The 26892-nt window shown below is 34.1% G+C and overlaps 1 protein-coding gene across 1 annotated transcript in view; it reads right to left on the reverse strand.

The window, feature by feature from the left end:
* LOC149084914 (gamma-aminobutyric acid receptor subunit beta-like) overlaps positions 1–26892 on the reverse strand; it is a 295218-nt gene that overhangs the window by 23148 nt on the left and 245178 nt on the right. Inside the window, exons 6-7 of the mRNA XM_089232655.1 lie at positions 15719–15856; positions 3656–4161 (exon numbers count right to left, since the gene is read on the reverse strand). Of these exons, the coding sequence (XP_089088781.1) occupies positions 3656–4161; positions 15719–15856 (644 nt within the window). The remainder of the gene's footprint in view (positions 1–3655; positions 4162–15718; positions 15857–26892) is intronic.

A 26892-nucleotide genomic window follows, 5' to 3' on the forward strand; every position in this document is an offset into this window, starting at 1 on the left:
AACTATATTTCTTTTATTAATTATCAATTTTTATGAGTTCTGAAATAATTTTCTTCACTAACTTTGAAAAAGTTTTTGATTCCTCCTCAGTTCCTCATTCTGATTAAATTATATTATGATAATAATATATATTTAATAATTTTCTTATTGATTCTCAGATTAATTTTTATCTAAAATCACTTTAAATGATTCTTTAATTATTTATTTCGATAGTTCTGCACTTATTTTCCCTCTCAATAAATTTTGAAATCATTTCTTTAATAATTAAGTAATTATTCTTTCATTGATTGTGAAATAATTTCTATCATAAATTACTAAATATTATTGCTCTCATTGATTTATATTTTTTTCCCTAATTCTGAAATTCTTTGTTTCGAAAACTTGAAAATTACTCATTTCAGTAATTCTGAGAATTTTCATCATTTCTGGAATATATATTTTTTTATTTCTTTCATTTATTCTAGAACTATTTCTTTCATTTATTCTAGAACTATTTCTTTCATCAAAATTCCGAAATTATTTTTTTCACCAATTCTAGAATTAATCGTTTTTCAATGTTTTCAACCGTTTTCTGAAAATCATCGGCGGGCACGACAAAGAGCCTCGAGAGCTGAATGTGGCCCGCGGGCCATGCGTTGAAGACCCCTGCCCTAAGTCTTATGTAGTTTTTAGTTGAATCCATAAAGGTATATTGCTAATACTGTATCAATTACATCGATTGGATAATTTTTCACTAAATTAAAATTAAATGACCAAGTCTGCCTATGGATCCCCTGTGCCAGAAGTTCTTTACCTTTTCCAGCCGCAACCCAAAATCATTAACAAGATCAGCTTCACGACCCATGGGACTGTTTGTTCTTCAAAATTAGTGAAACCACTGACGCAATAAGTGCATTTGTATCAGGACTGTAAGTGAATTTGTACGACTCATCTAAGAAGCCACACTACGAATCAAGTTTGGGTCGTGACCCATAGCTCACAAGAGCCCCTTTTTGTTAGTGGGTTTGTAGCCTCTGCGAATCAGAGGTTTAAGTCATGACCCATAGCTCAAGAATCCTGGGTTTTAAGTGGGTTTGTATGACCTATCTCCGAAACGCCCCCCCCCACCCGCGAATCGAGTTTCATAGAGTAATTAATGATAATAATACCGGTATATATATATATCTCTGTAATCTATGGTCGTGATCAATAGCCCCAGTTCGTTAGTGGATTTGTACGACCCATCTCGGAAGCCCCCGCGAATCTAATTTGGGTCATGACATATAGCTCAAAAATACCTGTCTGTTACTGGATTTGAACGACACATCTTGGAAGTCCCGCGAGCTACAGGTTAAGAATTTTTTCCCTACGCCATCGTCGTGGGCCATCACTGGTCCACGAAGCATGAATTGAGAAATGCCGGAGTATAGCATTGCAAATATACGTATTATCTCTCAGAAAACGTGCAAATTGATTTTAAAATAAACCAGAATAACACAAACAACAAAGATCCATAATTAAAAATCATATTAAAGCAAACCGTACTATTTTTTTTAAAATATATTCCTGAGTTTAGATGGAGAGAAAAATAGTTTTATTACGCTTTTATATAAATATTGATTATTCTTCACAGTAGTCCAAAGAATTTAATTTAAGTTAAATTCTGTACTTTTTTTTTTAGTAAAATAGTCTTACTATTCAAAGAATTTTATGAACTTTGACTTTTTTTTTTAATGAAACGCAAATAGTGCTGAGATTATGGAAAAAGAGTTATAATGAAGAGAAATATTGACAAATATTTTTTCAACTGAATAAACCTCATTTTGTTTCTCTAATTAAGCTGAAATTCATTCTAAACTCTGAAATAAATTGAGAATTCAAAGTTGATTCTAATGCTACATTTTTTTGGAAATCATTTATTATGCAATGATAAATACTTCAATTTGGTTTTTTTTACGTTTTAAAATTCAAATAATGAGTACTACTTTTCTTCTTTTTCACTCATTTTATTTCCAGGTAGAGAAGAAGCAACAAAAAATTGTCAATGAAATGTTTTCCAGGAAATCTTTCTAGAAAATATTCACACAGTAACGAATAAACGTTGTTTCAATATTTAATTCTTAATTTTCAATTCTTTTCCCCTCTTCGAATCGTTATTTTTTACTCAATTTTTTACTAAAAACTTCAATTGAAAAATATACAGGGTGTTCTGTTAATGGACCGATAAACCCAGAGGGTTGTTAGTAGGCATCAAGAGGAACAAAAATTGCAATGGAACACGGCGTCGCAAACCACGATGAGAGGGTGAATATAGTGTAAAACGGATGGAGGTTTCGACGTCACGCTGGAACGACAAAAAGTACAATATATAATAACTACAAAAATATTTATTTGATTAATTATTACAAGAGTTGTTGGTAGTGGCGGCCGCTGACGTTGTTGCACAGTCTACAACGACGTACAAACGATTCCCGGACGCATTCGAAGATAGCAGGTATGCTTTTGATGTGCACTGTGTGTCCACAGGCGTCGCATAAATGGTAGTAACGTCAGATATGGTGAGCGAACTCACAAACGCATTCAAACGATTTAGTGATCAACTGACATCCACCTTTCGTCTCCTCTGGACTCAGAGCCTGCATGCGTTTTTCGCGATTTTCACCCTCTCAACGTGGTTTACGACACCATGTTCCATTGCAATTTTTTTTTCTATATACAGGGTGGTCATAAATAAACTTACACCACTCAAACATATGAAGCGCCCATTTTGATGGAGGTATTTTCATGAAACTTGGATATAGGACATATGGACCACGGGAAAAATAAAGATTCAATTAAAAAAACTTCAATTTTTGCCCACCAGGTGAAAAAGTAGAGCTTTTTTTATCGCAGTTATCTATCTTTTTTGCCTGGTCCAAATGACGTATATAACAAGTTTCAATGAAATACAGACACCACAACAGGCGCTAAAAGGTCGGAGTAGTGTCTGTATAATTAACATACTCAGCTTAAATAAAAAACTACACTACTCAGCTTAAATAAAAAACTACACTACTCAGCTTAAATAAAAAACTACACTACTCAGCTTAATTAAACTGACACTACTCCGTCTTATGCAGTGCCCATTGTGATGGACGTATTTCATTGACACTGGGTATATACGTTATTTGGATCTTGCGAGAAAGATAACTGCGAGAAAAAGCGCCATTTTTTTCACAAGGTATAAAAAATTAAACTTTTCTTTATTGAACTAACTATTAGTTTTCTTAGAGTAATTAGAGTAATAGTTACTATTTAGTTTAATAGTAACTATTATACTATTTCTTTTCCCCATGGTCTATATACCAGGTTTAATCAAAATACCTCTATCAGAATTGGTGCTACATGCATTCGAGTGATGTCAGTTTATTTATAACTACCCTGTACTTATACTGTGTCTCAATGTATTGTATTGTGTTATTATATGTTAATTTAATGTGCAATTTCAGAGAAAATCGTAGACAATCCAACTTCTGTATGGCCAAATTTCTGTTCAGCACACCCCGAATTTCATAAGAAATGACTATTTTTGTTTCAGACTTGGGAAATTTGTCAAAATTTGTTGTTCAGTGTTATCATGCTTATATTACTTGGTTTATGAGACAAAAAAAAAAGTTTTTTGAACACATTAACTTACCGCTGTCCTTACGAGAGGCACCTCGGCGTTCCCTGCGAGCAAAACTGCTTCCCCACCTGGTGGATCAGAGTGATGTGTTGGACCCAAGGCAGAAGAGGCCGCGTGATGGGCGTGCTGGGCTAGGCACCGCTGCCTGTGCTGTTCAGCGATCTTGGCTATAAGTTGCGTCCTGGTCTTGCGCATGGCAATCCTTTTACCCAGGTAGCCGACGGTTGCGTACTCGAGCAGAGAAGCAAACACCATAACGAAGCATGTACCTAAGTATACATCGATGCTCTTGATATAAGAGATCTTCGGTAAGGCGGCATTTGTGCTGGACATAAGAGTGGTCATCGTAAGCACAGTGGTTACACCAAGAGCAACCCGCGCTGGTGTTGCATTCCGGTGTAACCAGAAGGACACCCACGAAATTATGACGATGAGACCAGCTGGGATATAGATCTGTATCAGGTAGTAACCCATGCTCCTGATAAACTGAATTTCACATATCAAACGAGAATAATTTCCTATTTCAAAGAAAAAACCATGAGTTAATTTGAATATAATCCTAGAAATATATTAACGATAAGAAAAGTTTCCAATGCAATTATTAGATATTTATTTACATAAACTTAAACCAATTTACAATGTAAACTGAGCAGTCACATCCATGAGGTTTTTCAGAAAGGACTTCCCAGTTTTGAAATGACGTAATTTGTAAACAGAGGAAAAATAGAAAAACGAAACAAATGGTACGTTTACTAGGCAGGCCTAAAATTTCGATTAGACCAGTTTGTGAAATATATTACAATTTAATTTATAAATGGCACCATAGTCGTTCTATTCCACAATTTCTTTTGTTTGGCCATTTGAAAGTCATTCATGGGCCGAGATACGGAGAAACATGGGAGACTCCCCCAGCATAAAGGGGGAAGCCGACTGATCTAATGTATATGCCATACATGCTCAACCCATGGCTAGTGGGCCAAATGTGGCCCTCGAAGTAATCTGATGTCACCCAAGTGACCTTAAACATAATTTTGGGAAATGAACCAAGTGGCATATTCCCAGATCGCTTATGTGACCCGCGACACATTCTCAGATCACTTGAGTCACCCGTGGCACATTCCCAGATCGCTAGATGCAAAACATAGAACAAAGCCTCTCCGTAGTGGCAATGCTCATCGCCACTGTGTTGGGGACCCCAAAAACATTTTTTTTTAGAATGCAAATCAATTATCTTCAACTTTAGAGACATATTGTGAACATGGCATTCTCTCTATGTCATACTAGCAGTAATACCTGACACTGCCGGGTTTTATTCTTATAGAAGAAAAATCGGGGAGTATTAAAAAATTGCAAGCTTTGTTGGGAACCACAGTAACCAAAGTCACTGTTACTGGACAGTTTGTTTGACGCTATCGAGCATTTGCCCAGCTCTGACGAAGTTTTAAAGTAACCTATATTGTTCAAGTTGGGGCCTGTTCGGTACACATACAAAATTTGGCAAAGCAAAGACTGGTATGAAATTGCAGATTTGTATAAAGAACACACACACACAGAAAATCAATTATATATACCGGATGTTCTGCTAATGGACCGACAAACTCACAGGGTTGTTAGTATACATCAAGTGGAACAAAAATTGCAATGGAACATGGTGTAGCAAATCACGTTGAGACGGTGAAAATCGCGAAAAACGCATGCAGGTTTAGACGTCACAATGAAGCGACAAATAATAACTACGAAAAGATTTATTTTATTAATTATTACAAGAGTTGTGTTGGAAATGGCGGCCGCTGACGTTGTTGCACAGTCTACAACGACGTAAAAACGATTCTCGGACGCGGTCGCAGATACTAGGTATGCTTTTGATGTCTGCCGCAGCGACGACAATTCGCGCTATGAGATCCCCCGGTTGTCCACAGGCGTCTCATAAATGGTAGTAACGTCAGATATGGTGATCTAATCCACGAACGCATTCAGCGATCAACTGACGTCCACTTTTCGTCTCCTCTGGGCTCAGAGCCTGCTTGCGTTTTTCGCGATTTTCACCCTTTCAACGGGGTTTGCGACACCATGTTCCATTGCAATTTTTGTTCCTCTTGATGTCTACTAACAACCCTCTCAGTTTGTGGGTTCATTAACAGATAACTCTGTGTACGTGCGTATATATATATAATATATGTGTTTATTTATTTATTGACTCGATATTTATTCTTTGGAGATGACGTCTTTGCGTGATGTTATTTTGCACTAGATAGGATAATGGAATTAAAAGAAATCCTTGAACAAAAGAAGTTTCGTAGTTTTGCACGATTTGCCGTATTTTCGTATTTTATAGTAGAAACTACGGAAATTCCGTAGTAGTAGGCAAGTACGCACTAGAGTGACCCGCATCATATTTACAGATCACTAGATTGACCCACGGCATATTTACAGATCACTAGAGTGACCCATAGCATATTTAAAGATCACTAGAGTGACCTACGGTGTATTTAGAGATCACCTGGGTGATCATTGTGACCCACGGCACATTCTCAGATCATTTGAATGATCCGAGGCATATTTATAGATCACTTGAGTGACCCGAGGCATATTTATAGATCACTTGAGTGACCCGTAGCACAGTTCTAGAGTGCTTAAGTGACCCGTGATGAAATTTCACATCACTGAAGTTACCTGCGGCGCATTCCCAGATGATTTGAGTTATCCGCGGCATATTTCCAGATCACATAAGTGATCTGCAACACATTTAGTGGACCGCGGCATATTTCCAGATCATATAAGTGATCTGCAATACATTTAGTGGACCGCGACACGTTTTCAAACCAGTGAAGTTGTCCACACTCTCCTGAAGGTTTGGCACCTTTGGTATATGCGCATATATATGAATTTACATCCTGATCACTATGCCCCCCCCCCGACTTTCAAAAGTCTATCTCTACCTATGAAGTCATTGTTTGCAGTGAGTCCTCAAACGCTGCATCAGCTTGAATAGTTTATTTGTGAAGCATCGCATTCGTTGAGAAATTGCAGGAAATTCGCTTCAAATGTTATGTCATTGCTAAGCAAGGCGACCATTTCAAATCCTTTGTTTTGTAATGTGACCCCTGTTTGCGAAGGACAATATTACCCAGCGGTTGGAGGTATGTGGTGCCATCTATTAGCAAAAGGTATAACTAATTTCACAAACCATCGTATTTGAAATTCGAATCCTGCCCATCAAACAAACTTTTTGTGTTTTATCTCTTTCCATCTATCGCTGTTTACAAGTTCTCTAAGTTAGGGTGCCCTTTCTTCCTATTTGAAAGACCCTGTACTTGATTGATCCTTGTAATAATGTATGACAGGATGTCGCTCTCAACTTGTTAATACAAGATAAACAGAAAACTGTGATGCTGTGAAGATATTTATTATCCGAGATGTTGATTTTTTTTTAAGGAAGGAAAAACTCATCGCTCCCTCTACCGGGAGCTGAACATGGGTCCCTCGATCGCCGGACGAGTGCTCTCACCACTAAGCTCTAGAGGAGACAGGAATTTTCCTTCGCTAGAGCGTGTATATGACGAAAATGCAAGATATACAGAAAATATATTTGATTTTTTTAATGAAGGAAAACGGCATATATACGCTCTAGCGAAAGAACATCTCTATGTCCTCTGTTGCTTAGTGGTAAGAGCTAAGTGGCAATCTTAAGACCCGGGTTCGACTCCCGGTAGAGATGAGTTTTTTTCCTTCCATATATATATATATATATATATATATATTCACAACATCCAGTTTTCTGTATATCTTACTTGTAATAATAATTTCGTATTGCGTAATTCGTTATTCAGTTTAATGGGATTTGGAGAGCTTAGACCTAAGTAACATTAGCATTCTTATGATACATTCGATAAGGTTTGAACTAATCTAGAGTTTTAATAAAACTATCGTAATTTCTTTGACTCGGCGTGATGATGACTACAAGAGATATGGTTTCCAGACATGCAAACTGAAACAAAAATTTCCAGCCATACGATAAGCAGTAGTGCGAAGCTCTAAATGGGATATTCCTGATGCATTTTAAACAATTGAGTGTTTGAGGAAATTAATATTTCAATGCTTTTCAAATGTTAATCTCTAATCAACCTGCCTTAAATTTTAGATTCCTAAGCTAATAATCCTAAAAACTGCTTATTAAATTTAAAGTATGGTTTAGTATTACGTATTAATATATATATATCTCGTATTTCGATGCAATTTTTACCGTCATTAAATATTCAATTTTTTTAAAGCGAAATATTCATTGTAAAGATTCCGCACGGATTCATTTAACCGCAACGGAAGTGAAGGATACAAATTAGTAGACTTCTAGCGACATTAGCATATGCAGGGTGCACAGCTAACACCTCGCACCGCAAATTACTGGCAAATCGTTGAACCTAAAAGCATACTTCCAACTGGATAAATTGTGCAACTAACGTGTGGAACTCAGATATGTAATTTATATTGCAAGGGGTTGTATAGTTATTAAAATAAAAAATAACTATATACGGACACCCTGTGCTCAAAAACCTTGTTAAAAAGTTGTTTCCCTGTCTCTCCATAGGACAATATAAAATTCCACGTTTATGATTATTGATCACCTTTGTGGCATAACGGTCATTTTTTCGCACATGAGGGCTAATCACACCGGGACCTAAAATTTGTTGCCGATTCCGAACGGCAGGCTTGTTTTTATATACTCATCGTGAGGTTGGTGCTCCGACCCGCATAATCGCTCGAAGATTGGCTGGTACATTTTGCAGTCAATCAGACAGCTCCTGCTGAAGGACGAATAGCAGCTGAATGATGGGCTTGGCGAAAAGTGACGTTTCATCCACTTTAGAGAAAATGCCCTATCGCGGCTCGCCGCTTGCTTTCCGACCCACATTGTATGGTGAATGTTGTTGATTAAAAATTCTGACCATCAGTTTAGCTACACCCTTTGTATGTTACTGTCCTACTAATAAATAAATTAAATTGGTCAATTTTTTATTTTTCCCCCTGAAATTCGCGCAAGACACTCATTTCTCAGCAAAATTGGTCAGTGGGGTCGTGAAAGAATGATTGTCTTTGTTTTACATGAAGAATAATGAATCCTGTATTGCATGAAGAATATTGCAATACAGGGTGATTCATATCGAACCGGCCGCATAAAAGGAGGTACGTCACAAAAGGTACCACATACATATCATCATGTGCTTCACGTATAACTTTGGATTGTTGTACTGTACGTCTGAGTGCCATTCATTGTAATTAGAGCAGGTGTTGAAAGTGGGTGCCGTTTAGTTGAAGGCAAGCGGCAACTCCATATGTCATATCCTCAGTGATGTGCTGCAGTGTTCATTTGGTGGTTTTATCCTGATCGCAGCAAGAATCTTATTCTTCGAATTTTGTAATGTGTGGGTGTGAGGTTTGCTTGTGCACACGGGGCCACCCTTACTAGACGTGGGGCCCGGTGCGAAATTAATTGCGGGGCCAGAGGCGTCTTAATAATTTCGGTTGCTCCCTTAGCGCCGATTTTATATATTCTGTGGGGAGGAGAATGGAAAAGTCAGAAAATATAAAAATAAATGAAAAGTATGATTCTAGCATCCCCAATGAAAATTAAAAATACACGAAAGAAATAATTCCAGCACCCATGAAAATTCAAAATTCTAAATACATGAAAGAAATAATTCTAGCCCCTATATAAAAATTCAGAATAAATGAAAGAAATTATTTAAACAATTTGAATAATGCCGAATTCCAGTATTGCCGGAAATTTAAAATTTATTTTAAAAAACAATTCCAAATTTGTGGAAATTCAGAATTTATGAATAAATAATAAATTAATAAATAATTCCTGAATTATATTTCTTTCCAGATGAATTTGATGAAAATTCAGAATTTATGGAAGAAATTATTGTTTCTGTAAGAGCGGGGGCCCGGTGCGACCGCACCTTGCGCACACCCCCCAGAGTAATATGTGTATATACTCTCTATACACCCATCCTTCAGGAACGCTTCGATACCTCTAGGAGATGTGAAGTGGGGTGTCTCTAGTCCTTCCATGCTCAATGTGTATACTGTGTTTTTTAGAAAACCTCCCATAAAAAAAGAAATAAAGACTTTTAAGGTCTGTGGATCTTGGGTGGCTTATGCATCACCTTCTATAGCAGAAAGCTTTCGCACGAAGCACGTGACGTCACTGAAGACCTTACTGAAGTCGTCCATTTCACCTATAGTCATCGAATATACTGCAAAAAAAGTAAAGATTTCGCATACGTCGGACTCTATATGCAATGGCTACAGGTGAAATGGACGACTTCAGTGACGTCAAAACTTCGCGCGGAGGCTTTCTGCTATAGAAGGTGATGGCTTATGTGCCCTTGAACTAAGCACCGCATGTGCTGCCACCTGTTGGTACCATCCGCAAACTATTCAATTGTTCCACCATAAGAAGCTGAGAGATTAATTTCTCGTAATGTTTAGCGGTTACATGCATCAACTATAGAATTATTGGCAAATTCATTGGACCGGTTCTATAAAAATCGCTCTGTAGTTAATTCTCTCTCATAGGACCCGGAGTTGTATAAAAAATTGAATTTTTTAATTCGTGTCTAATTGCCATACTAATGAGCCAAAGTCTGAACCGGATATAATGAACTCCGATTTAACAAATTTTTCCCGAAGTAACATTTGATAAATTTTACAATCTTACTCCAATATAATGAACTGCCATTCGAAAAATTTCATGATCATACCTCTCATTTCACAAATTCTTTGTTTGACGATATTTTGCAAGTTTATGCGCGTGTTTACAATCTGACCCCAATATAACAACAAATTCGATGACTCCTATTTGACGACGAATTATATAATTGGACCTCGATATAACGAACTATTATTTAAGAAATTTTGCGATTGTGCAGTCATATAATGCTCTCATTTAACAAATTTCTTCGATTTAACGATATTTTACAAGTTTATGTGCATATACAATCAGATTTCAATATAATGTACTCCAATTCGACGCATTCTACAATCGGACCTCGATATAACGGATATAAAATTCACCAATTACACTAGTGTAGTATGCATGATAACCGTTAAAAGGGATAAATTTCAAGTATTTATCTAATGACCCAGCTGTGCTTGGGTAGTATATATAATCACCGGTAATGGTAATAATTTTTTTAAATCATTTATCAAATTTACCAACAGCACCTTGATAGAAATGAATTACCTTTTGGGGTTGATAATACAATTGAATAATCGACGTTGGATATCCCAAAATTCCAAACGAATTTTGGGATATCCAACGTCGATTATTCAATTGTATTAGCTCTTTGATGTTATGCATAATCACCGGTAAAACTGATAAATTTATCAATCTTACTAAGATGATTCGAAAGAATGCATAGTAACAGATTTATCACATTTACTGTAACATATATACGTAACAAGTGGGGGAAAAAATCACCTCTTTTCTAATTACCCATGAATATCGAAGACATGAGTGAGGCAATTAAATTTTAATTGAAGAACTTTGCTTTCTTTTAATAATGATTCTCTCGAAAGGAAGAATTTGGTCATTAAAAGATGGAATTTCAATTTCTCTTTCATCTTATTCAATGGTAAAAAAATAAAATTAAAAGAATTGCTAAATTTAGATTCCTCTCATCATTGCCACATTGTACCAAGAAACGGACACCAAGTCTGTGATTTTAATTTGCTAAAAGCATTACGAAAAGTACAATTCGCATTTAAATCTGCAACTGTTTTTCTGGAATGTAAATTGCGACAGTTAGAACATAAAAAAGAAAGAATTTTTTAAATTATATATATTTTCTATCGAAAAGAGTAAAAATCGTAAAAAATATCTTCAGAGGAGTTAATGTGTTTTTTTTTTGTGTTCGTTTGTTACTGTCTTAAAGAAAGAAACACAATATACAATGTTCTTTGTTTTTCATTCTATGTTTCGGAGTTAATCTAAGAAAATTATTTTTCTGATATCGATTGTTATGTCAAGCTCCGTATTTTTCAGGTTTCGATTGTTAGCTTGACTGATGGCTGCGAATATATGCTGTTTGATTCAGACGTTTCTAGAAGCTGGAATTTATACGACTAGAGCTATTGCTGCTCGGATATCCCTGAAAAGAACTATTTCTCATAAAAATTTAGATATTATTTTTATTGACGTGAAAATTACCTTTGGCCTATTTTACTGATAAGACAATTTCACACAATTTGCTTAATAATTTCAATTTTGCTTAGAAGTACAATTGGAGTCATGATATGTTCCCATATACAGGATGTCCCATAAATAGAAATTCATAAAAATTGAAGTAATTGGTTTAATTGCGAAAAGGGTATTCTCACGAAAGGAGTCCTTTTTGGTACAAAAAAAATTGAAATATTTTTGACGATAGGAGCACTGAAAATATGCAAATCGGTTTGATAAAATGCAAGGTGTACGATTAACAGCTCATTTGTGAATTTCCCGTTACTACTACTTCACCAAACACTAACTCCGACCATATCGCTGTGTATTGCAATTTACTGCACTGCCATTAACGTATTGGATCGGAAATGAAGACGCCATCTATCTGTGGTCGCCTCAAGCTCGTAAGGGAAAATATCTATATTCTTCCCGGTTCAAACCTGGGATCTAACGGCAACACCTTCAATGTGGTAGACGAGCATCTTTCCATCATGCCAATCAGGGGCTCAATTTCCCGGTTACATAAAGTTTCACATTGATGTTCACATTGATGGATACCGTACCACTGATGAAGTTGATATACTTGCACCATGAATCGCAGGCTGAAGTTTTACGAACGTTTCGGAAACAGAAGAGCTTGAAGAAAAGTTCTGCTATGGAGTTCTGTGATTTGCTTTCGTGCACAACACTCTATCGACAAATATTTCAACCAATTTTTTTTTCTGCACTGAAAAAAATCATCATTTTGTGAGAACTTTTTTGCAAACCGCATTCAAATATACCAATTCAAATTTTATGAATTTGTAAGTTATTTACGAATTCACGGGACACCCTGTATTTTCGATGTATGAGATGTCACTTGGTGTGAAAAAAGTTCCTTCCATTTTCCGTCCTTAATCTTGTATAATAAGATATAAATGCTTATCCAAGCAAAAATATTTTTATCTCTCCGGTATTTAAAAGTTCAACCATTAGAAATACCAAAACATCTCGCATCAATTAATGACTTGTTCAGCAGCTTCTGATAACGTAAATGTCACCCAACTGTAATTATTTTAAATCTAAAGAGACAATCTGATGATTGCTCAAATATTTCTTCTGATCAGATTAGAATATTTTATTTTCAAATCATTTCTATGCTTATCAACATGAATCAAAACCCATGTAGAAACGAACAGTTCGAGGTAATTTAAACGATTAAAATACTTTTCGCATTTCAAACGAAAGAGCCAATTATTTATTAAAAAAAAGAAATACAAGAAAAAAATTTTAATACTGGTTTCGAGCACAAAAATATCTTGATATTTTTTTTACGAAGTCACCATTTTTGATACAATAGAACAAGCCTTTTTCAAACGCGCTGCATAAAATTTCTTGCCAGTTCAGCAACGTTTCTGAATAGCACGCCGCAATTTTAAAAGTGTTTCTTAGTAGACTTGTCACGTGAGGTTTGTTGCAGGCTCCATAAAGTCCATCAAAAACACACTTTTTTGGTCCGAAAACAATATTGACATGATTTTAATTCGAAAAATTTGCATGAATTTTTTTTTTTTTTTTTGCGCTAAGAAATCTGATTACAGTACACTTCTGAATTAGAGGAATTATTTATGTCCGCATTCATCATTGTTACATAAAACTGTATATCATGTAACTGTATGATGAAACTGTATTACATCATTGTAACAATAATATACTGATGAAAATATCACATTCTGCATGCCCAAAAGACTGATTAAAGTCACTGTACAGATCCAATTTTCCCCGTTCATTTTTATATTCAAACACCCTTTAAATTTGACACACTTCTGTATGTACATAAGCAAGTTTTCTGCGTGCTCAGCCGTTTTATATTTCGATCAAAAAATTGAAAACATTGTAGAACATTAAAACCTAACTTATGTAATGAGATATAGCATTCTAATTTCTTCGATTTTGTGTTTTTTTTACTCGTGAACGTCACCTTTTCAAGTTGTCTTTAGATATCACCAACATATGCGATCCAAGGAAATTCTACGTATATTAGCCAAAATATAAGTAAAGTTAATTATTGCCGTAATGAGAATCCATTTGGAAAATAATGTTATAAAGGATAATCTTATTACATTTCGATGCATATGCTGCTCAAAACAAAAATAAGCGCACTTTCTACGGTCGTTATCTTTCGAATATTAAGTAATTACATGATCCTGTCACAAAGATACACGAGGAAGTTCTGCAGCTCTTAAGCTCTGGGAGCCATTACATTGAATAGAAAGGAATATCTCTAGGAACTCGATATAATAAATTTTCTTTTCTTCATTTATAATATGCCTAAATTATTTCACATAAAATGACTTTCGCGATTCTACAATGGAGGGAAAACAGTAAGCATAAGCAAGGGATAAATGCTTTTCTTCCTCTTGATTACACTGCATCATTGCTACGGTATTAAGCCGTGTAATTGTATAAATATCTTAAATTTGGAAATTCCATTCCAAAAACATTTTCACAACGACATCAATTAAGAATTGTAGATTTGATGACAGTAGATAAAAGGTGTAATTAAACTTGATATTTCAGTTAACTTTATATTATCCTATCTCACGTAAAATACATTAATAAAACTTGCAGATGTTGCTGCTGATGGAAAATATAAAATATAAATGAGTATTTTTACTCACTAGCATATGCAATGTTACGCAATACCGCATTTACTTTGAATTTTTTAGCAAAAAATGTACTCTATTTAACAAATCTACATTGATTATTATCAATTAATCGTAAATCCATCATTTGAAAAAGTGAACGTTTTCATTCATCCGTACAAACCTAAACGAGATATACAACAACAAGCAAATACAGGCTGTCCCGAATTGTTTGCATAGCAGATATCTCTGCAGCCATTGACTTTAAGAAACATATTTTCAGTTACATAAAGTTTTCAAATGGCGTGCGGTTACTCAAACTGGCTTAAATTTCCCAAGGTGTCACATGAATAATAAAAAAATGAAAAAATTACCTTTCTATGTAGACCTTATATGAGCTAAAACTTCCATTTAATGAAATGTGAATGCGGTTTTAAGGAATCATTTACAAAAAAAAATAATGCTTTGAATTTAAAGAGATATTAACGGAGATATTCGACTTCAAAGTTTTCAGCATTTATCACCAATAGTTGAGGGTATGGTTCACAAATTGCGAAATGTAGATTAAATTGAAAAGTTTAAAAGTTTCAATTTTCAAAACTTTTGTCAAAAAATATAATTGTTATTTGTTGTGAATAAAAATAAAATAAAACTAGTGAGTTATTCTATTTTGTGTAGTCCTCAAAAATAACAACTTTTGAGATAATGAAAACTTGCCAACACAGTAATAAGTTGCCAATACAGTGATATTAAAATTAGTTACGTGGATAAATATTGTATTTACAAATATGATTTTTTTTGCAAATTATTTTTTCAGATTGGATTTACATTTCAATAATTGGAAGTATTAGCTCACACGGGACTGTGTATAAAATGAAGTTTTTTATATATACGACCCTCAAACAAATTTTGAGATTAAATAACTGCACGTCATTTTCAAAGTTTTTGTAATTGTAAGTATGCTTATAAAACTAACAGTTGCAGAGATATTTGCTGTGCAAACAATTTGGGACAGCCTGTATAACGGACGGCAACACTCTGAAAGTTCAGCTACGGCAGCCGCAGAGAATAGGAAAAAAATTATTTTAGATACACAAAATAGTACAATAATTCACGGTTCAAAGCTCATTTATATCCGTAGTGCTACCCTAATAAAATAATATTAAACAAGTATATTCTAAAAAGGCGAGCTATATTTATAGAAATTTCAATAAATTAATATTTTACCTGTCGATAAAGGAACCTCTTTGGAACTCTGCCTATGACCAACAACTTTAAACTGAGGCAACTCAACGTCTTGAGACATTCCAACGGAATCAAGGCCTTTCGCCCATTGGTAACGGATGTCTCTCATTGGATATCCAACTGTGTTTGAGAAAGACAGAACGGTCATGAATGCAACACAAAATCAGTAAAAGTCACACTAAATTTTTTTCCTTGAGATAATCGAAATTATATCATAAACAGCAAGAAAAAAGTACTAAATAAAAGTATTCCAGCTTATAATAAGAAAAATTTAAAATAATTTAGATTCAGCACACGGAGTCATCAAGTGTCTACGGTTGTTGCTTTCAAACTTCCATCTGAGATCCGATTTAGTGGGTTTGGGAGTGTGTCAAGTTTAAAATACTGTGAATATTGAATAAAAAATTTACGTGAAGTTTGTTGTTGATATCTGGAACATAAATGGTATTAAACATTAAACAATGTAATGTCTAACGCAGTTTCTATTGTTGTGAAGTGGTACCCTTCACAACGATATGATATATCCTCCGATCTGATAGTTTCATTCGAAAATTAATGAGTTTAGTTATAATTATGTTTTGACGTGAACACGCCTAATAAATTACGATGCCAGTTTGAAAACTCGATAGTGACGAATAGTGGGAAGACTTTGAATGTTTATTGCTCAGCAAGTATGAGCGAGCGATAATTACGAGGTTAAAGTGCACAGTGGATAACCCAAAATTTAGTGCTTCCGACGTAACGAATCAGAAAGTCTATTTTCATTACACGTTTTGCACAAGAAGGTGAAAAGAGCAACATTACATGTATTGACGCATTTGTTACAGTTTGTAAAGTTGAAAAAATGAAATATGTTAAGTACAGGTCTTAATATGCACAAATAAAAAAAAATCATAGAATGCATAAAGTTTAAATATTTTTCAGTATTCCAAAATGAAAAAAAACTCTTATCATATACGACTGAAAATACCTCATTCGTTGCAGTTACAAGTCGCAGAACTTGGATTGAAGAGAGCGTGGTTGAAGTTAATTCTTTGATCAGACAAATTCAAAAAGACCTCATCCATTATAATGGGAAGGACTGAACCATTTGAGCGGTGACAGACGTTTGAAAGGCATTCGGATGAGGCCAAAATTTTATAACGTTGAAGTATATTTCTAACAATCACCAGAGGACGAATAGACTAATTTGATGTCTGCAGCTAGTACACACGTAGTTGAAACCAAAAACTTATCATTTGGCCAGTAACTGCAAACTGAAATAAATACCATGGGTATAATCGGATACATCTTATTGAGAAAAACTCAAATGCACCTAATCTATTATGGCTGTGAGGGATGGGATTGAACCAATCGACAGAGGTTTAAAGGGAAAAGAAATTTAGAAATTTGTTGCCCCATCTCTCCTGAGTACAAAAAAGAAGTTTCATGTTTCTAACTATAGAATTCGCTGAGATATTCGAATTGAAAAATCGGAAACAAGTTTGGAAAGAACAGCATAAACTAACGGGCAAAGATCCTTTCCCTCACTTATGCTGTTCTTTTCGAACCTGTTTTCCGATTTTTGAATTCAAATATCCCAGCGAGTATATATATCAAATATCCCATTTACAAACGTGGAATGTTTTTTGTTGGCCTCAGAAGAGACAGGTGGGCAACTTTCTACTTGCAAGTTGAGAACAGGGGGGACCGTATAAAACTTCAGATTTTTTATTTTATGACACACTGCATTTTCACTCTCAAAACTGATAAAGGGTGATTTCTGAAGACATTTTGAGCATTTTTTAAACAAGAACCATACCTCTACGACAAACAGTTGACGAGATAACAAGACAGCATTCTATATGTATATATATATATATAGGACTTAAAAGATACCTTATAATATCTAAGGTTAGTTTTCTTGCTGAGGAAATTCTAACGACACTTCCGTTCAGTTACATCGCGAAGGCAAGTGCTTACAGTCATTAGGCAGCATCAGAGTGCAGCATTTTACCTGTCTTGAAACTTCTTTAAAATCTCTTCTGAGTTATTAAATAAAATTTCATTGACTCTATACGGACCATTGGAATGTATGGAATGTATTTCATTGAATGTATGAAAAGGATGGACCATTTTTGATCGGGAGAATTTAATATCTGTGCAATCCATATCAATTTTTTCCAAAGTGAAGAAATAGTAGTAGAAAGATCGATTTTTTTTTCCACAATGACATTCGAGTAGTCTAAAATGCGAAACTGACGTATTCATGTAAAAGCTTGCTGGTTGGTGTCCGAACACATCCTACCATTAACTTTTAACACCAACAATAACATAGAGTATTAGTAAGCACATTGAAAGGTATCCCGTAGGATCCCGTTCCCCCATTGTGTAATATGACTTTACAGAATTTCTCGGACATACGCTACGAAAAATAAAGACGATTTATTTCGGAGGAAATGTTTTATCCTAGAGCTTTCACTCTTTGTTCTCGTTATCAGCAACAATGGAAACACTTCATCTAGCAGCATAAAATAGAGATAAAAAACGGAAAGAAAACCAGCTTAGCTATATGCGTCTTGAGCTTTGTTACCCGAATGAATGTTTTATAGCACTCTCTGTGGTTGATCTAACACAACTCCAAAACTAATTTATCAAAAATATCAAGCGTTATCCTTTGTATAGGGTGGGGTTCCTTTTTTTCTTTAGAAGGCAAAAATAATAAGAAAAAAAATGTTTCTATATTTTATAGTTTTGTGAACTCTCTTAGTTGTGCCAGAAATATTTCGAGCTTCAAAAAATATTATCTGACAGTCACAGCTAACGATTAAAAAAAATGAAATGATCTTGCATCACTTATACATTTAACTTCTCATGTTAGAAAGTTAGAATGAAAGCTTTTATAGTGAATACAGTAAACGCCGCTTAATTTCATCACATCGGGATTTGTGGTTTCTGATAACTATAACAGAATGGTCAGTATATCCGAAAAATTCCCGTTCGCAAGTACTATGATCATATTTCCCGTTTGGTAGAACGGGACGTATGGTAAACTGTATTGGTAAAACGGGACAATTGTTCGATATTTTTTTAAATTTTAAAACTTGGCTTTTGTTCTTGTTTTTTAGTTAAAATCCTGTATTTTTTTGTTCAGTTTTTGTGAGACATTAGAATGGAACTGACTAATGTATATCATGAATTAGGATACTTTTTTAATATGCAATACAATTACATAAATCCCTTGAGAAACTCTCTTGGAAAAAGAAATTTGAATCCGGTCAACTGAAAAAACTGATCAAAACCAAAGGAAAGGGATTTTTCTTGTCATATATTTTTGCCTTCACTATAGGAAAGCCATTTCAAAAGCAGCTCCATACGTACATGGATAACAGCGAATACTACGGACCGATTACGGCATTGAGTACGGAAATGTTTGGAACAAGGGAGGATGGAACCACCTTCTACCCTTCCTGCATAGTTCTGCAGGCTGATAAGGAAAACACTACCCCATCACTCAAAAAATTTCTGAATCGCACCTTCCGTTGTTGCCATTATTTATCTTAATACTAATTATTTGCTTCATTTATAATTTATTTTATTTATATTAATAAAACAAATCAATAATCTTAATTCAAATCAATGTAATATTTTGTGTCTGCGTATATGTGTGTGCATGTATGTCATATTCATTAGATGATTTCTCTGTCTTGCGTTTTTTCATTGTTTTTTTTTGAATTATTAGTTTATTATTAATATTTACTATTCGTGTTTGAAAATTTACTTAATAATAATCGTGTCCACCAGTATGGATCAACAACGATCCCTTGGATGGATTTTTTCTTCGTTTTGCCAATGCAAGTTTTATGATGTGATGAATAAAATTGAATTGAATTGATAACGAAAATTCTGGTTGCAGGATTTCGAAGCGTGGGAACACACACTCAACCCTAACCCGATTTTCAAACTGTATGCAACGACCATTTCACCATCTCTAAAGGGGACGTTCCGCGATTCCAGCGGTGTCACGGGTGTAGGGAAAGGTAATAAATTGTCTTCGTCCGGCACAAACCGCAAAATGGTTCAGTTTAAGCAGAGTTTCTCAACCTATGGTCCGCGGACCAAAGGTAGTAAGCAGGCTGACTTGATAAAATTTTTCATCCGTTGCAGTTCATATTAATAACATCCAAATGGATCCAATAGGTTCAAATAAAATGCAGTGAATTGCAATTCCAAATACGGGATTCCGCTAAATTTTGCCAAAAATTGCAATTTATTGCTGTAAATGCAATTTGCTAACCATTACTAAAATTGCAGAAGGGTGTGGAAATAAATTTATGTGAAAAATATATTTCTCGGAAAAAATATTCAAATGATCTAATGACATTTCATTGAGAAAAATACGGTAAACTGGGATCTTTAAAATAGTAATCCGTAAAATGCGGGACATCACCAATTGTCATCGAAAAACATTGTCAGAAGTAGGCACAATCATCAATCGTAATTAAAATTCAAAAAAAAAAAATAGTGGACAAAACGTTAAACCTGACAAATATGTGAGATGAGTTCTGCCATAATTTTCATAATTTTATTCATACACTTTGTATTCATGATTTTGGTAAATATTAATAATTCAAATAAGTACCGTTGAATAAAACGGGACAAATTAAAAAAAAACTTATAAAACAATTTAACAACGAAAATTACAGGAATGTCCCAGACATTTTACTTATCCTTGTTCTAATAAAGGTTGAGAAACACTAAGTTTAAGGGAAACGAAAGCTTACGTAATTTCCGCTCCTTCGTTTCACTTCTTCTGACGTGAAACTTCGCACCACGCATAAAGAAGTTTCACTTCAAAAAAACAGAAAAGAAAAACTAACAATATCCGACGTCCCGATAGCTATAAACGAATTTTTTTCCCATGTAACGATATTGGTCCGTTGAGTTCTTTGCAAAAATGATAGCAATACCCGAATGATAATATAGTTCATAATTCTAATAAGTGGCTTCGACTCTAATAATAAGAAAAAAAATCGAGCGTAAAACTCACATCGCAATGATAATAGCCAGTCGTAATGTTTCTTTGTGATATAACACAAAATGCGGGAATTTCACAACTAATTCATGCTGAGAACATCATCCGCACATGTTCTCGCATCTTTCATCGATTCCTCTTTTTTTTTTATCACGTTCGGCGCTATTTACTCGGTATTCGAAGGTTGGCGATTTTTGTTTGTTTTATTATTATTTTTTTAAAATCACTCTAAGGAGAAAACGATATTTCCTCATAAATACGGTATAGATCTATTCTAAAAACTGTAAGCGACTGCAATGAAATAAACTTTGATCGATACATTCTAAACCATAAAAAATTGAGGAAAAAAAAAAGCAGTTCCAAGTCAATTTTTCAAGAGACGAATTAGACCAAAGTTTATACGTCCCTAGAGTTCCATAATATAATCTCTCCTTTCAAGAGAAAGCAATTGCGAAAGAGAGAAAAATTGAGCTATAAGAGTCATCATGCATCGAGTAGAAATTCTTTTATGTCCCCTTTTTTATCGAGAACAACAAGGATAGATAAAATTGCGTTTGAAATTTTTTTTTTCTCAAATAAACATTCCACAAAACAACATCTGAATTGAAAAAATAATGATTTAGTTTCTTATAATATAAAATTATTCGAAGAAATTTCACATATAATTTCGAAATATTGCAAATAAAATTGTTATTATAATTTTTAGTAAAAACTCAGTATGAAAAAAATATTACGGCACGAAAAATAATATTTCTATTATAATGAGATCATTATATATTTTAAGGAACTCATTAAATCAATATGATGGACATTTTTTGCTGCAATATGAAAAACAAAAGCACGGATTTATAAATTTTAATTGCACTTTTTGCCACATGTCCATATTATACGATGTACTAACAGAAAAAAATACTTTGAAATATGATCATATTATTCTTTAAAGAAATTATAAATTTTTTGTACGTAAAAAAACAATTTAGTATATATATGAGTGACATATGGATTGTATGATAGTAATTTATATTTCAAAAAAAAATTTGTGTACACCCACATTTAAGCTACTATTTCAATGAAGTACAAATCTCATTCTCTTAATATACACAATATTTATCTCCACTAATTGCAAGTTTACAAAATTATTTCAAAACTACGTCAGTATGTTAAGCTACGTAGGCGGATCGTGGCCGAGAAATTTAAAATAACAATGATGATTAATTTGATGAAAAAGAGACAAATATTGTCATAAAATGATTATAATAATTATAAAACAATTTTTTTTATCAGAGTATATTCCGTAAGAAAGCTTAATTATTCATCAATTACAGTTTTGGTGAACTTTGATGGTCTCGGATAGTGGAAAACTTAATTACTCATAAAAAAATTGGAAAAATGAAAAAAAGAAGATAATAATAACAAGCAGAAATGAACGAAATGCACATTAGTTCGTTGGTTCAGCGAAATCTTGTTCCCCTCAATCACTCATGTATTCAAAAGACGCAAAAATTCGGCAACAACTAATTTTAGAGAGAGAACCTGTGGCTTCATTCGGTTTTTAAAACTAGTGGTTTTCTACAACTTGTTTTATGTCCCTTTTTTATCTAGAACGGCAAGAATAGCAAAAAGTGCGCTTGGATATTTTTTCTCATGTAAACATCCCACAAAACAGCATCTGAATTGAAAATAATGATTTTATTATTAATAAAATTATTCCAAAATATTTCAGATAAAATTTCGAAATGTTGGAAATAAAATTGCTATCGAAATTTTTAATATTATTATCCCTGTTAAAAACTAGTATGAAAAAAAAATTGTGACATGAAAAAGTACTTTTTCTATTATAATGAGATCATTATACATTTTTTTAAAGGAACTCATTAAATAAATATGGTACTTTTTTTTTGTTGCAATATGAAAAAGAAAAGCCGGAATTTCTTAATTTTGATAGCATTTTCCCCTTATATATCCATATTATGCGATGCACTAACATACTTTGGACTGAAATATGATATTATTATTTAAAAAATTATATGTAAAAATCAATTTAGTATGTAAGTGCTCATCAACCGTCCGTTCTAGAGGTACGATTTCAATTTAAAAATGCTCAACAAACGTTCAAAAATTACCCTGTACCAGTTTTGAGAGTGAAAATACAGTGTGCCGCAAAATAAAAAGTCTGAATTTTCATACGTTCCTCCTGTGCTCTAACTACCTATTAGAAAGTTTTTGCCTGACTCTCCTGATGCCAACAAAAAAAAAATTCCATGTTTCTAAGTGCAATATTCACGATGATATTCGAATTCGAAAAACGGAGGAAATTAGGGAAAGTGTTTTCTCCGCATTTAACTCTCCTTTCCAAAATTTCCTTCTTTTTTCGAATATCTCTGTGAATATTGCAGCAGTAGTGTTATGGTAATAGAGTAAGTATTTCTATACTACTTCTCATAGGAAGTTAGAGCACAGAAGGAACGTATTAAAATTTAGATTTTTTTTTATTTTGGGACACACTGTATTTTCACTGTGAAAACTGGTACAGGATAGTTTTTGAACGCCAGTTGAGCATTTTTTAAACTGCAATTTTTTTTTTAAATGGGAATCATACCTCTACGACGGAAGGTTGATGAGATAAAGGTCGTGCTAGCATTTATAGGACACCCTGTATATACAGTGACATACAGATTGTAGGACAGTAATTCAAATTAAAAAAAAAAATGTGTACACACATTTAATATTTACGCAACTATTTTCGATAGTCAAAAATCTCATTCACTCGATATACACAATATTTATCTCTACTAATTGCAAGTTTACAAAACTACGTTAGTATTTTTTTCTACGTAGGCGGATCTTGGCCTAGAAATTTAAAATAACAATGATGATTAATTTGATGAAAAAGAGACAAATATTGTCATAAAATGATTATAATAATGATAAAACAATTTTTTTTATCAGAGTATATTCCATAAGAAAGCTTAATTATTCATCAATTACAGTTTTGGTGAACTTCGATGGTCTCGGATAGTGGAAAACCTAATTACTCATAAAAAAATTGGAAAAATGAAAAAAAGAAGATAATAATAACAAGCAGAAATGAACGAAATGCACATTAGTTCGTTGGTTCAGCGAAATCTTGTTACCTCAATCACTCATGTATTCAAAAGACGCAAAAATTCGGCAACAAATAGTTTTAGAGAGAGAATCTGTGGCTTCATTCGGCTCTAGTATCCTTAATGTTTTTCATTATTATATTGAAATTTGTATGTGTTTGTGTGTAGAGTTTTTACTTTTTTAGTCTTTAATGGCTGCACGGGAAAGTGAAATGGGGAGTGAAAAGAGATATTTTCTACGCTATCTCATATAATAACGCACATTATTCTCGGTTTTTCCATCTTGTGTGATGCTTGCTCTCTCTCTCTCTAGTGGATTTTTTCGTCCTCTAATGCTTTATTTATATTTAAACTTTTCCTTTTTTGTATCCGGTAAACTCGGGGAAAATTAATTATCTTCCTCTCATTACCGCTATTACATCCACCGTTGGTAAACCTTTTCTCACCTCTAAAGATTTTTTTGTATATTATTATTTCAGCTGTTCCAAAATACCCCTAAAGACATCAAAGAAGGAAGTAAATGAGACTTTATTTAATTTTTGTCGCAACAAATTGTCCATATTCATACAAATTGTGCAGCAAGCTGTTAGTGTAAAGAAATAAAAAAAATCAATCATTTTACTAAAATGAGGGCAAAAAGACACGAAAAAAAAACAAACAAACAAATCTATGTACAACGAATGAAGAAAAACTGGAACAATCTTGAAAAAGAGAAGAATCCGACCATGAAACTCTGTCATCATTTGTTGTTAGTTGGAATTCAGAATACGTATAATGACTATATGACCCGTATTTTCTGGGAAATTCCCGTAATTTTACCGTCCCGACAATTTTTGTCTACTTTGCCTCGTTTTACCTATATTTTGAATGAATCTCAGCGAATTTTTATTCGTAGAATTCATTTTAATCTACTGCGATTTGCTGTAGTGCTTTATTTACCAAAATTGGCGATTTTCTTCAGTAATTTTAGCGATAATCGTGAAGGAAACTTCGTTTTAGGCGACGATTGGGGGCGGCGGATTTTCCGTGTCTTGCCGTATTTTTCTCGGAGAAATATGGCCAGCCGAAGTAGACGTAACTCCAATTTTCCGAGCCATAAGTAACGAAATATTTTTTAATTTACTTTCCACTTGAATATCATATTGTGGAAATACTATAACAAATTTTTTACCGATTTATGATGTTTGGTGTAACTGATACGCATTTTGTGGTGACTAATAATAATCGCGTTGCATATTATTGTAAAATAATTTCAGTCATAAACTAGAACCGTGTCCGGAAAATTCACCGCTAGCAATTCACCGCCGGAAAATTCACCGCCACATGCAATTCACCACTAGGAAAATTCATCGACAACAGTTCGATGCGAGTCAGTTAGCATGGGAGTGACCTAATGAGTATGTGAGTGAGTGACCTAATGAGTGTGTGAGTGAGTGACCTAATGAGTGTGTGAGTGAGTGACCTACTGAGTATGTGAGTAAGTGACCTAGTAATTGAATGAGTGAGTGAGTAACCTAGTGAGTATGTGAGTGAGTGAGCTAGTAATTGAATGAGTGAGTGAGTGACCTTGTGAGTATGTGAGTGAGTGACCTAGTGATTATGTTAGTGAGTGACCTAGTGATTATGTTAGTGAGTGAGTGATTAAGTGATTGAGCGAGTGACCTAGTGATTAAGTGATTGAGCGAGTGACCTAGTGAGTATGTAAGTGAGTGAGTGATTAAGTGATTAAGTGATTGAGCGAGTGACCTAGTGAGTAAGTGAGTGAGTGAGTGATTAAGTGATTAAGTGATTGAGCGAGTGACCTAGTGAGTAAGTGAGTGAGGGAGTGAGTGAATTAGTAAGTTTTAACCTAGTAGTGTCACAAATGATTTAAAAATCTGATTGTTCTATGTTATATTGTATATATTACAATATCGACCTAATGGCATATTTATAGCTTCAGCGGTATTGGCTCGGCGATGATGAATGAGTTTCAGGACATGTTATTTTATATACATTATATAGATGTAGACACGCACTAAGACACGCAAATAAGACGGGATTTCTGAAAGTTCATCACCCATGGGGATCATGAGGTGTTAAAGTGGTATGGGGGGGAATCATCGCTGAGTGAATTTGACATTGCAGAATCCACACCAATGAAGTCGCTGGTAACAGCTAGTTCATCATGAAAAAATAATCCATTGCTTACTGATGATCAACAATGTTTATTATAATATCAAAGTGATAACAGGAGATGATTTTAAGCATTTTAAGGGAGTTAATCCATCGCGTATCCACTTACTTTATTATCTTTTAATTCTCTGTTATTATTCCTTTTAACGTTTCGTTAGAAGATTCTGAGTATAAAACAGAGTTAATGGAATTTTGTTGAATATACTATCTTGTATTGGGCAACAGCAATTTGTAATTTCTTCCGTATCATCTCAATTTCTTCTAATAAAGTCATTATTAAAACTTTCCGCCATATCTTTAAGATCACTCACTAGATCACTCACTCACTTATTCACTGGATCACTCATTCACTCAGTAGCTCACTCATCCACTCAGTAGCTCACTCACTCAGTAGCTCGCTCACTCAATCACTGACTCGCTCACTCTCTCGCTCAATGCCTGAGTAACTCAATCGCTCACTCCCACGCTAACTGACTCGCATCGAACTGCTGTCGGTGAATTGTTAGTCGGTGAATTTTCCTAGTGGTGAATTGCATGGCGGTGAATTTTCCGGCGATGAATTGTTGGCGGTGAATTTTCCGTAAACCAACTAGAACGGCAAAATGCGAAAGCCTGAAACACTGATTCCGCAATCCAATTTAAATACACAAAAACAAAAAAAACTCTCTAACGTTCAAAAACTACTCCTATGTTGATTAAACAATAAAAATAGAGAGCAATGAATATATAAAATGAAATTGAAGGGGAAAAATCACAAGTATTGAAAATTAATAAAATCTTCGAAGGTTTCTTGTGTTATAATGAAAAATTATTGAAACAGGATTTTTTTTTTTTGAAAAATCTTGAGTAAGAAAATTAAACAA

This window comes from Pholcus phalangioides, unplaced genomic scaffold (assembly GCF_987345545.1).
Source record: "Pholcus phalangioides strain wild (caught in Gottingen) unplaced genomic scaffold, Ppha-v1.0 ptg000007l_1, whole genome shotgun sequence".
NCBI lineage: Eukaryota > Metazoa > Arthropoda > Arachnida > Araneae > Pholcidae > Pholcus > Pholcus phalangioides.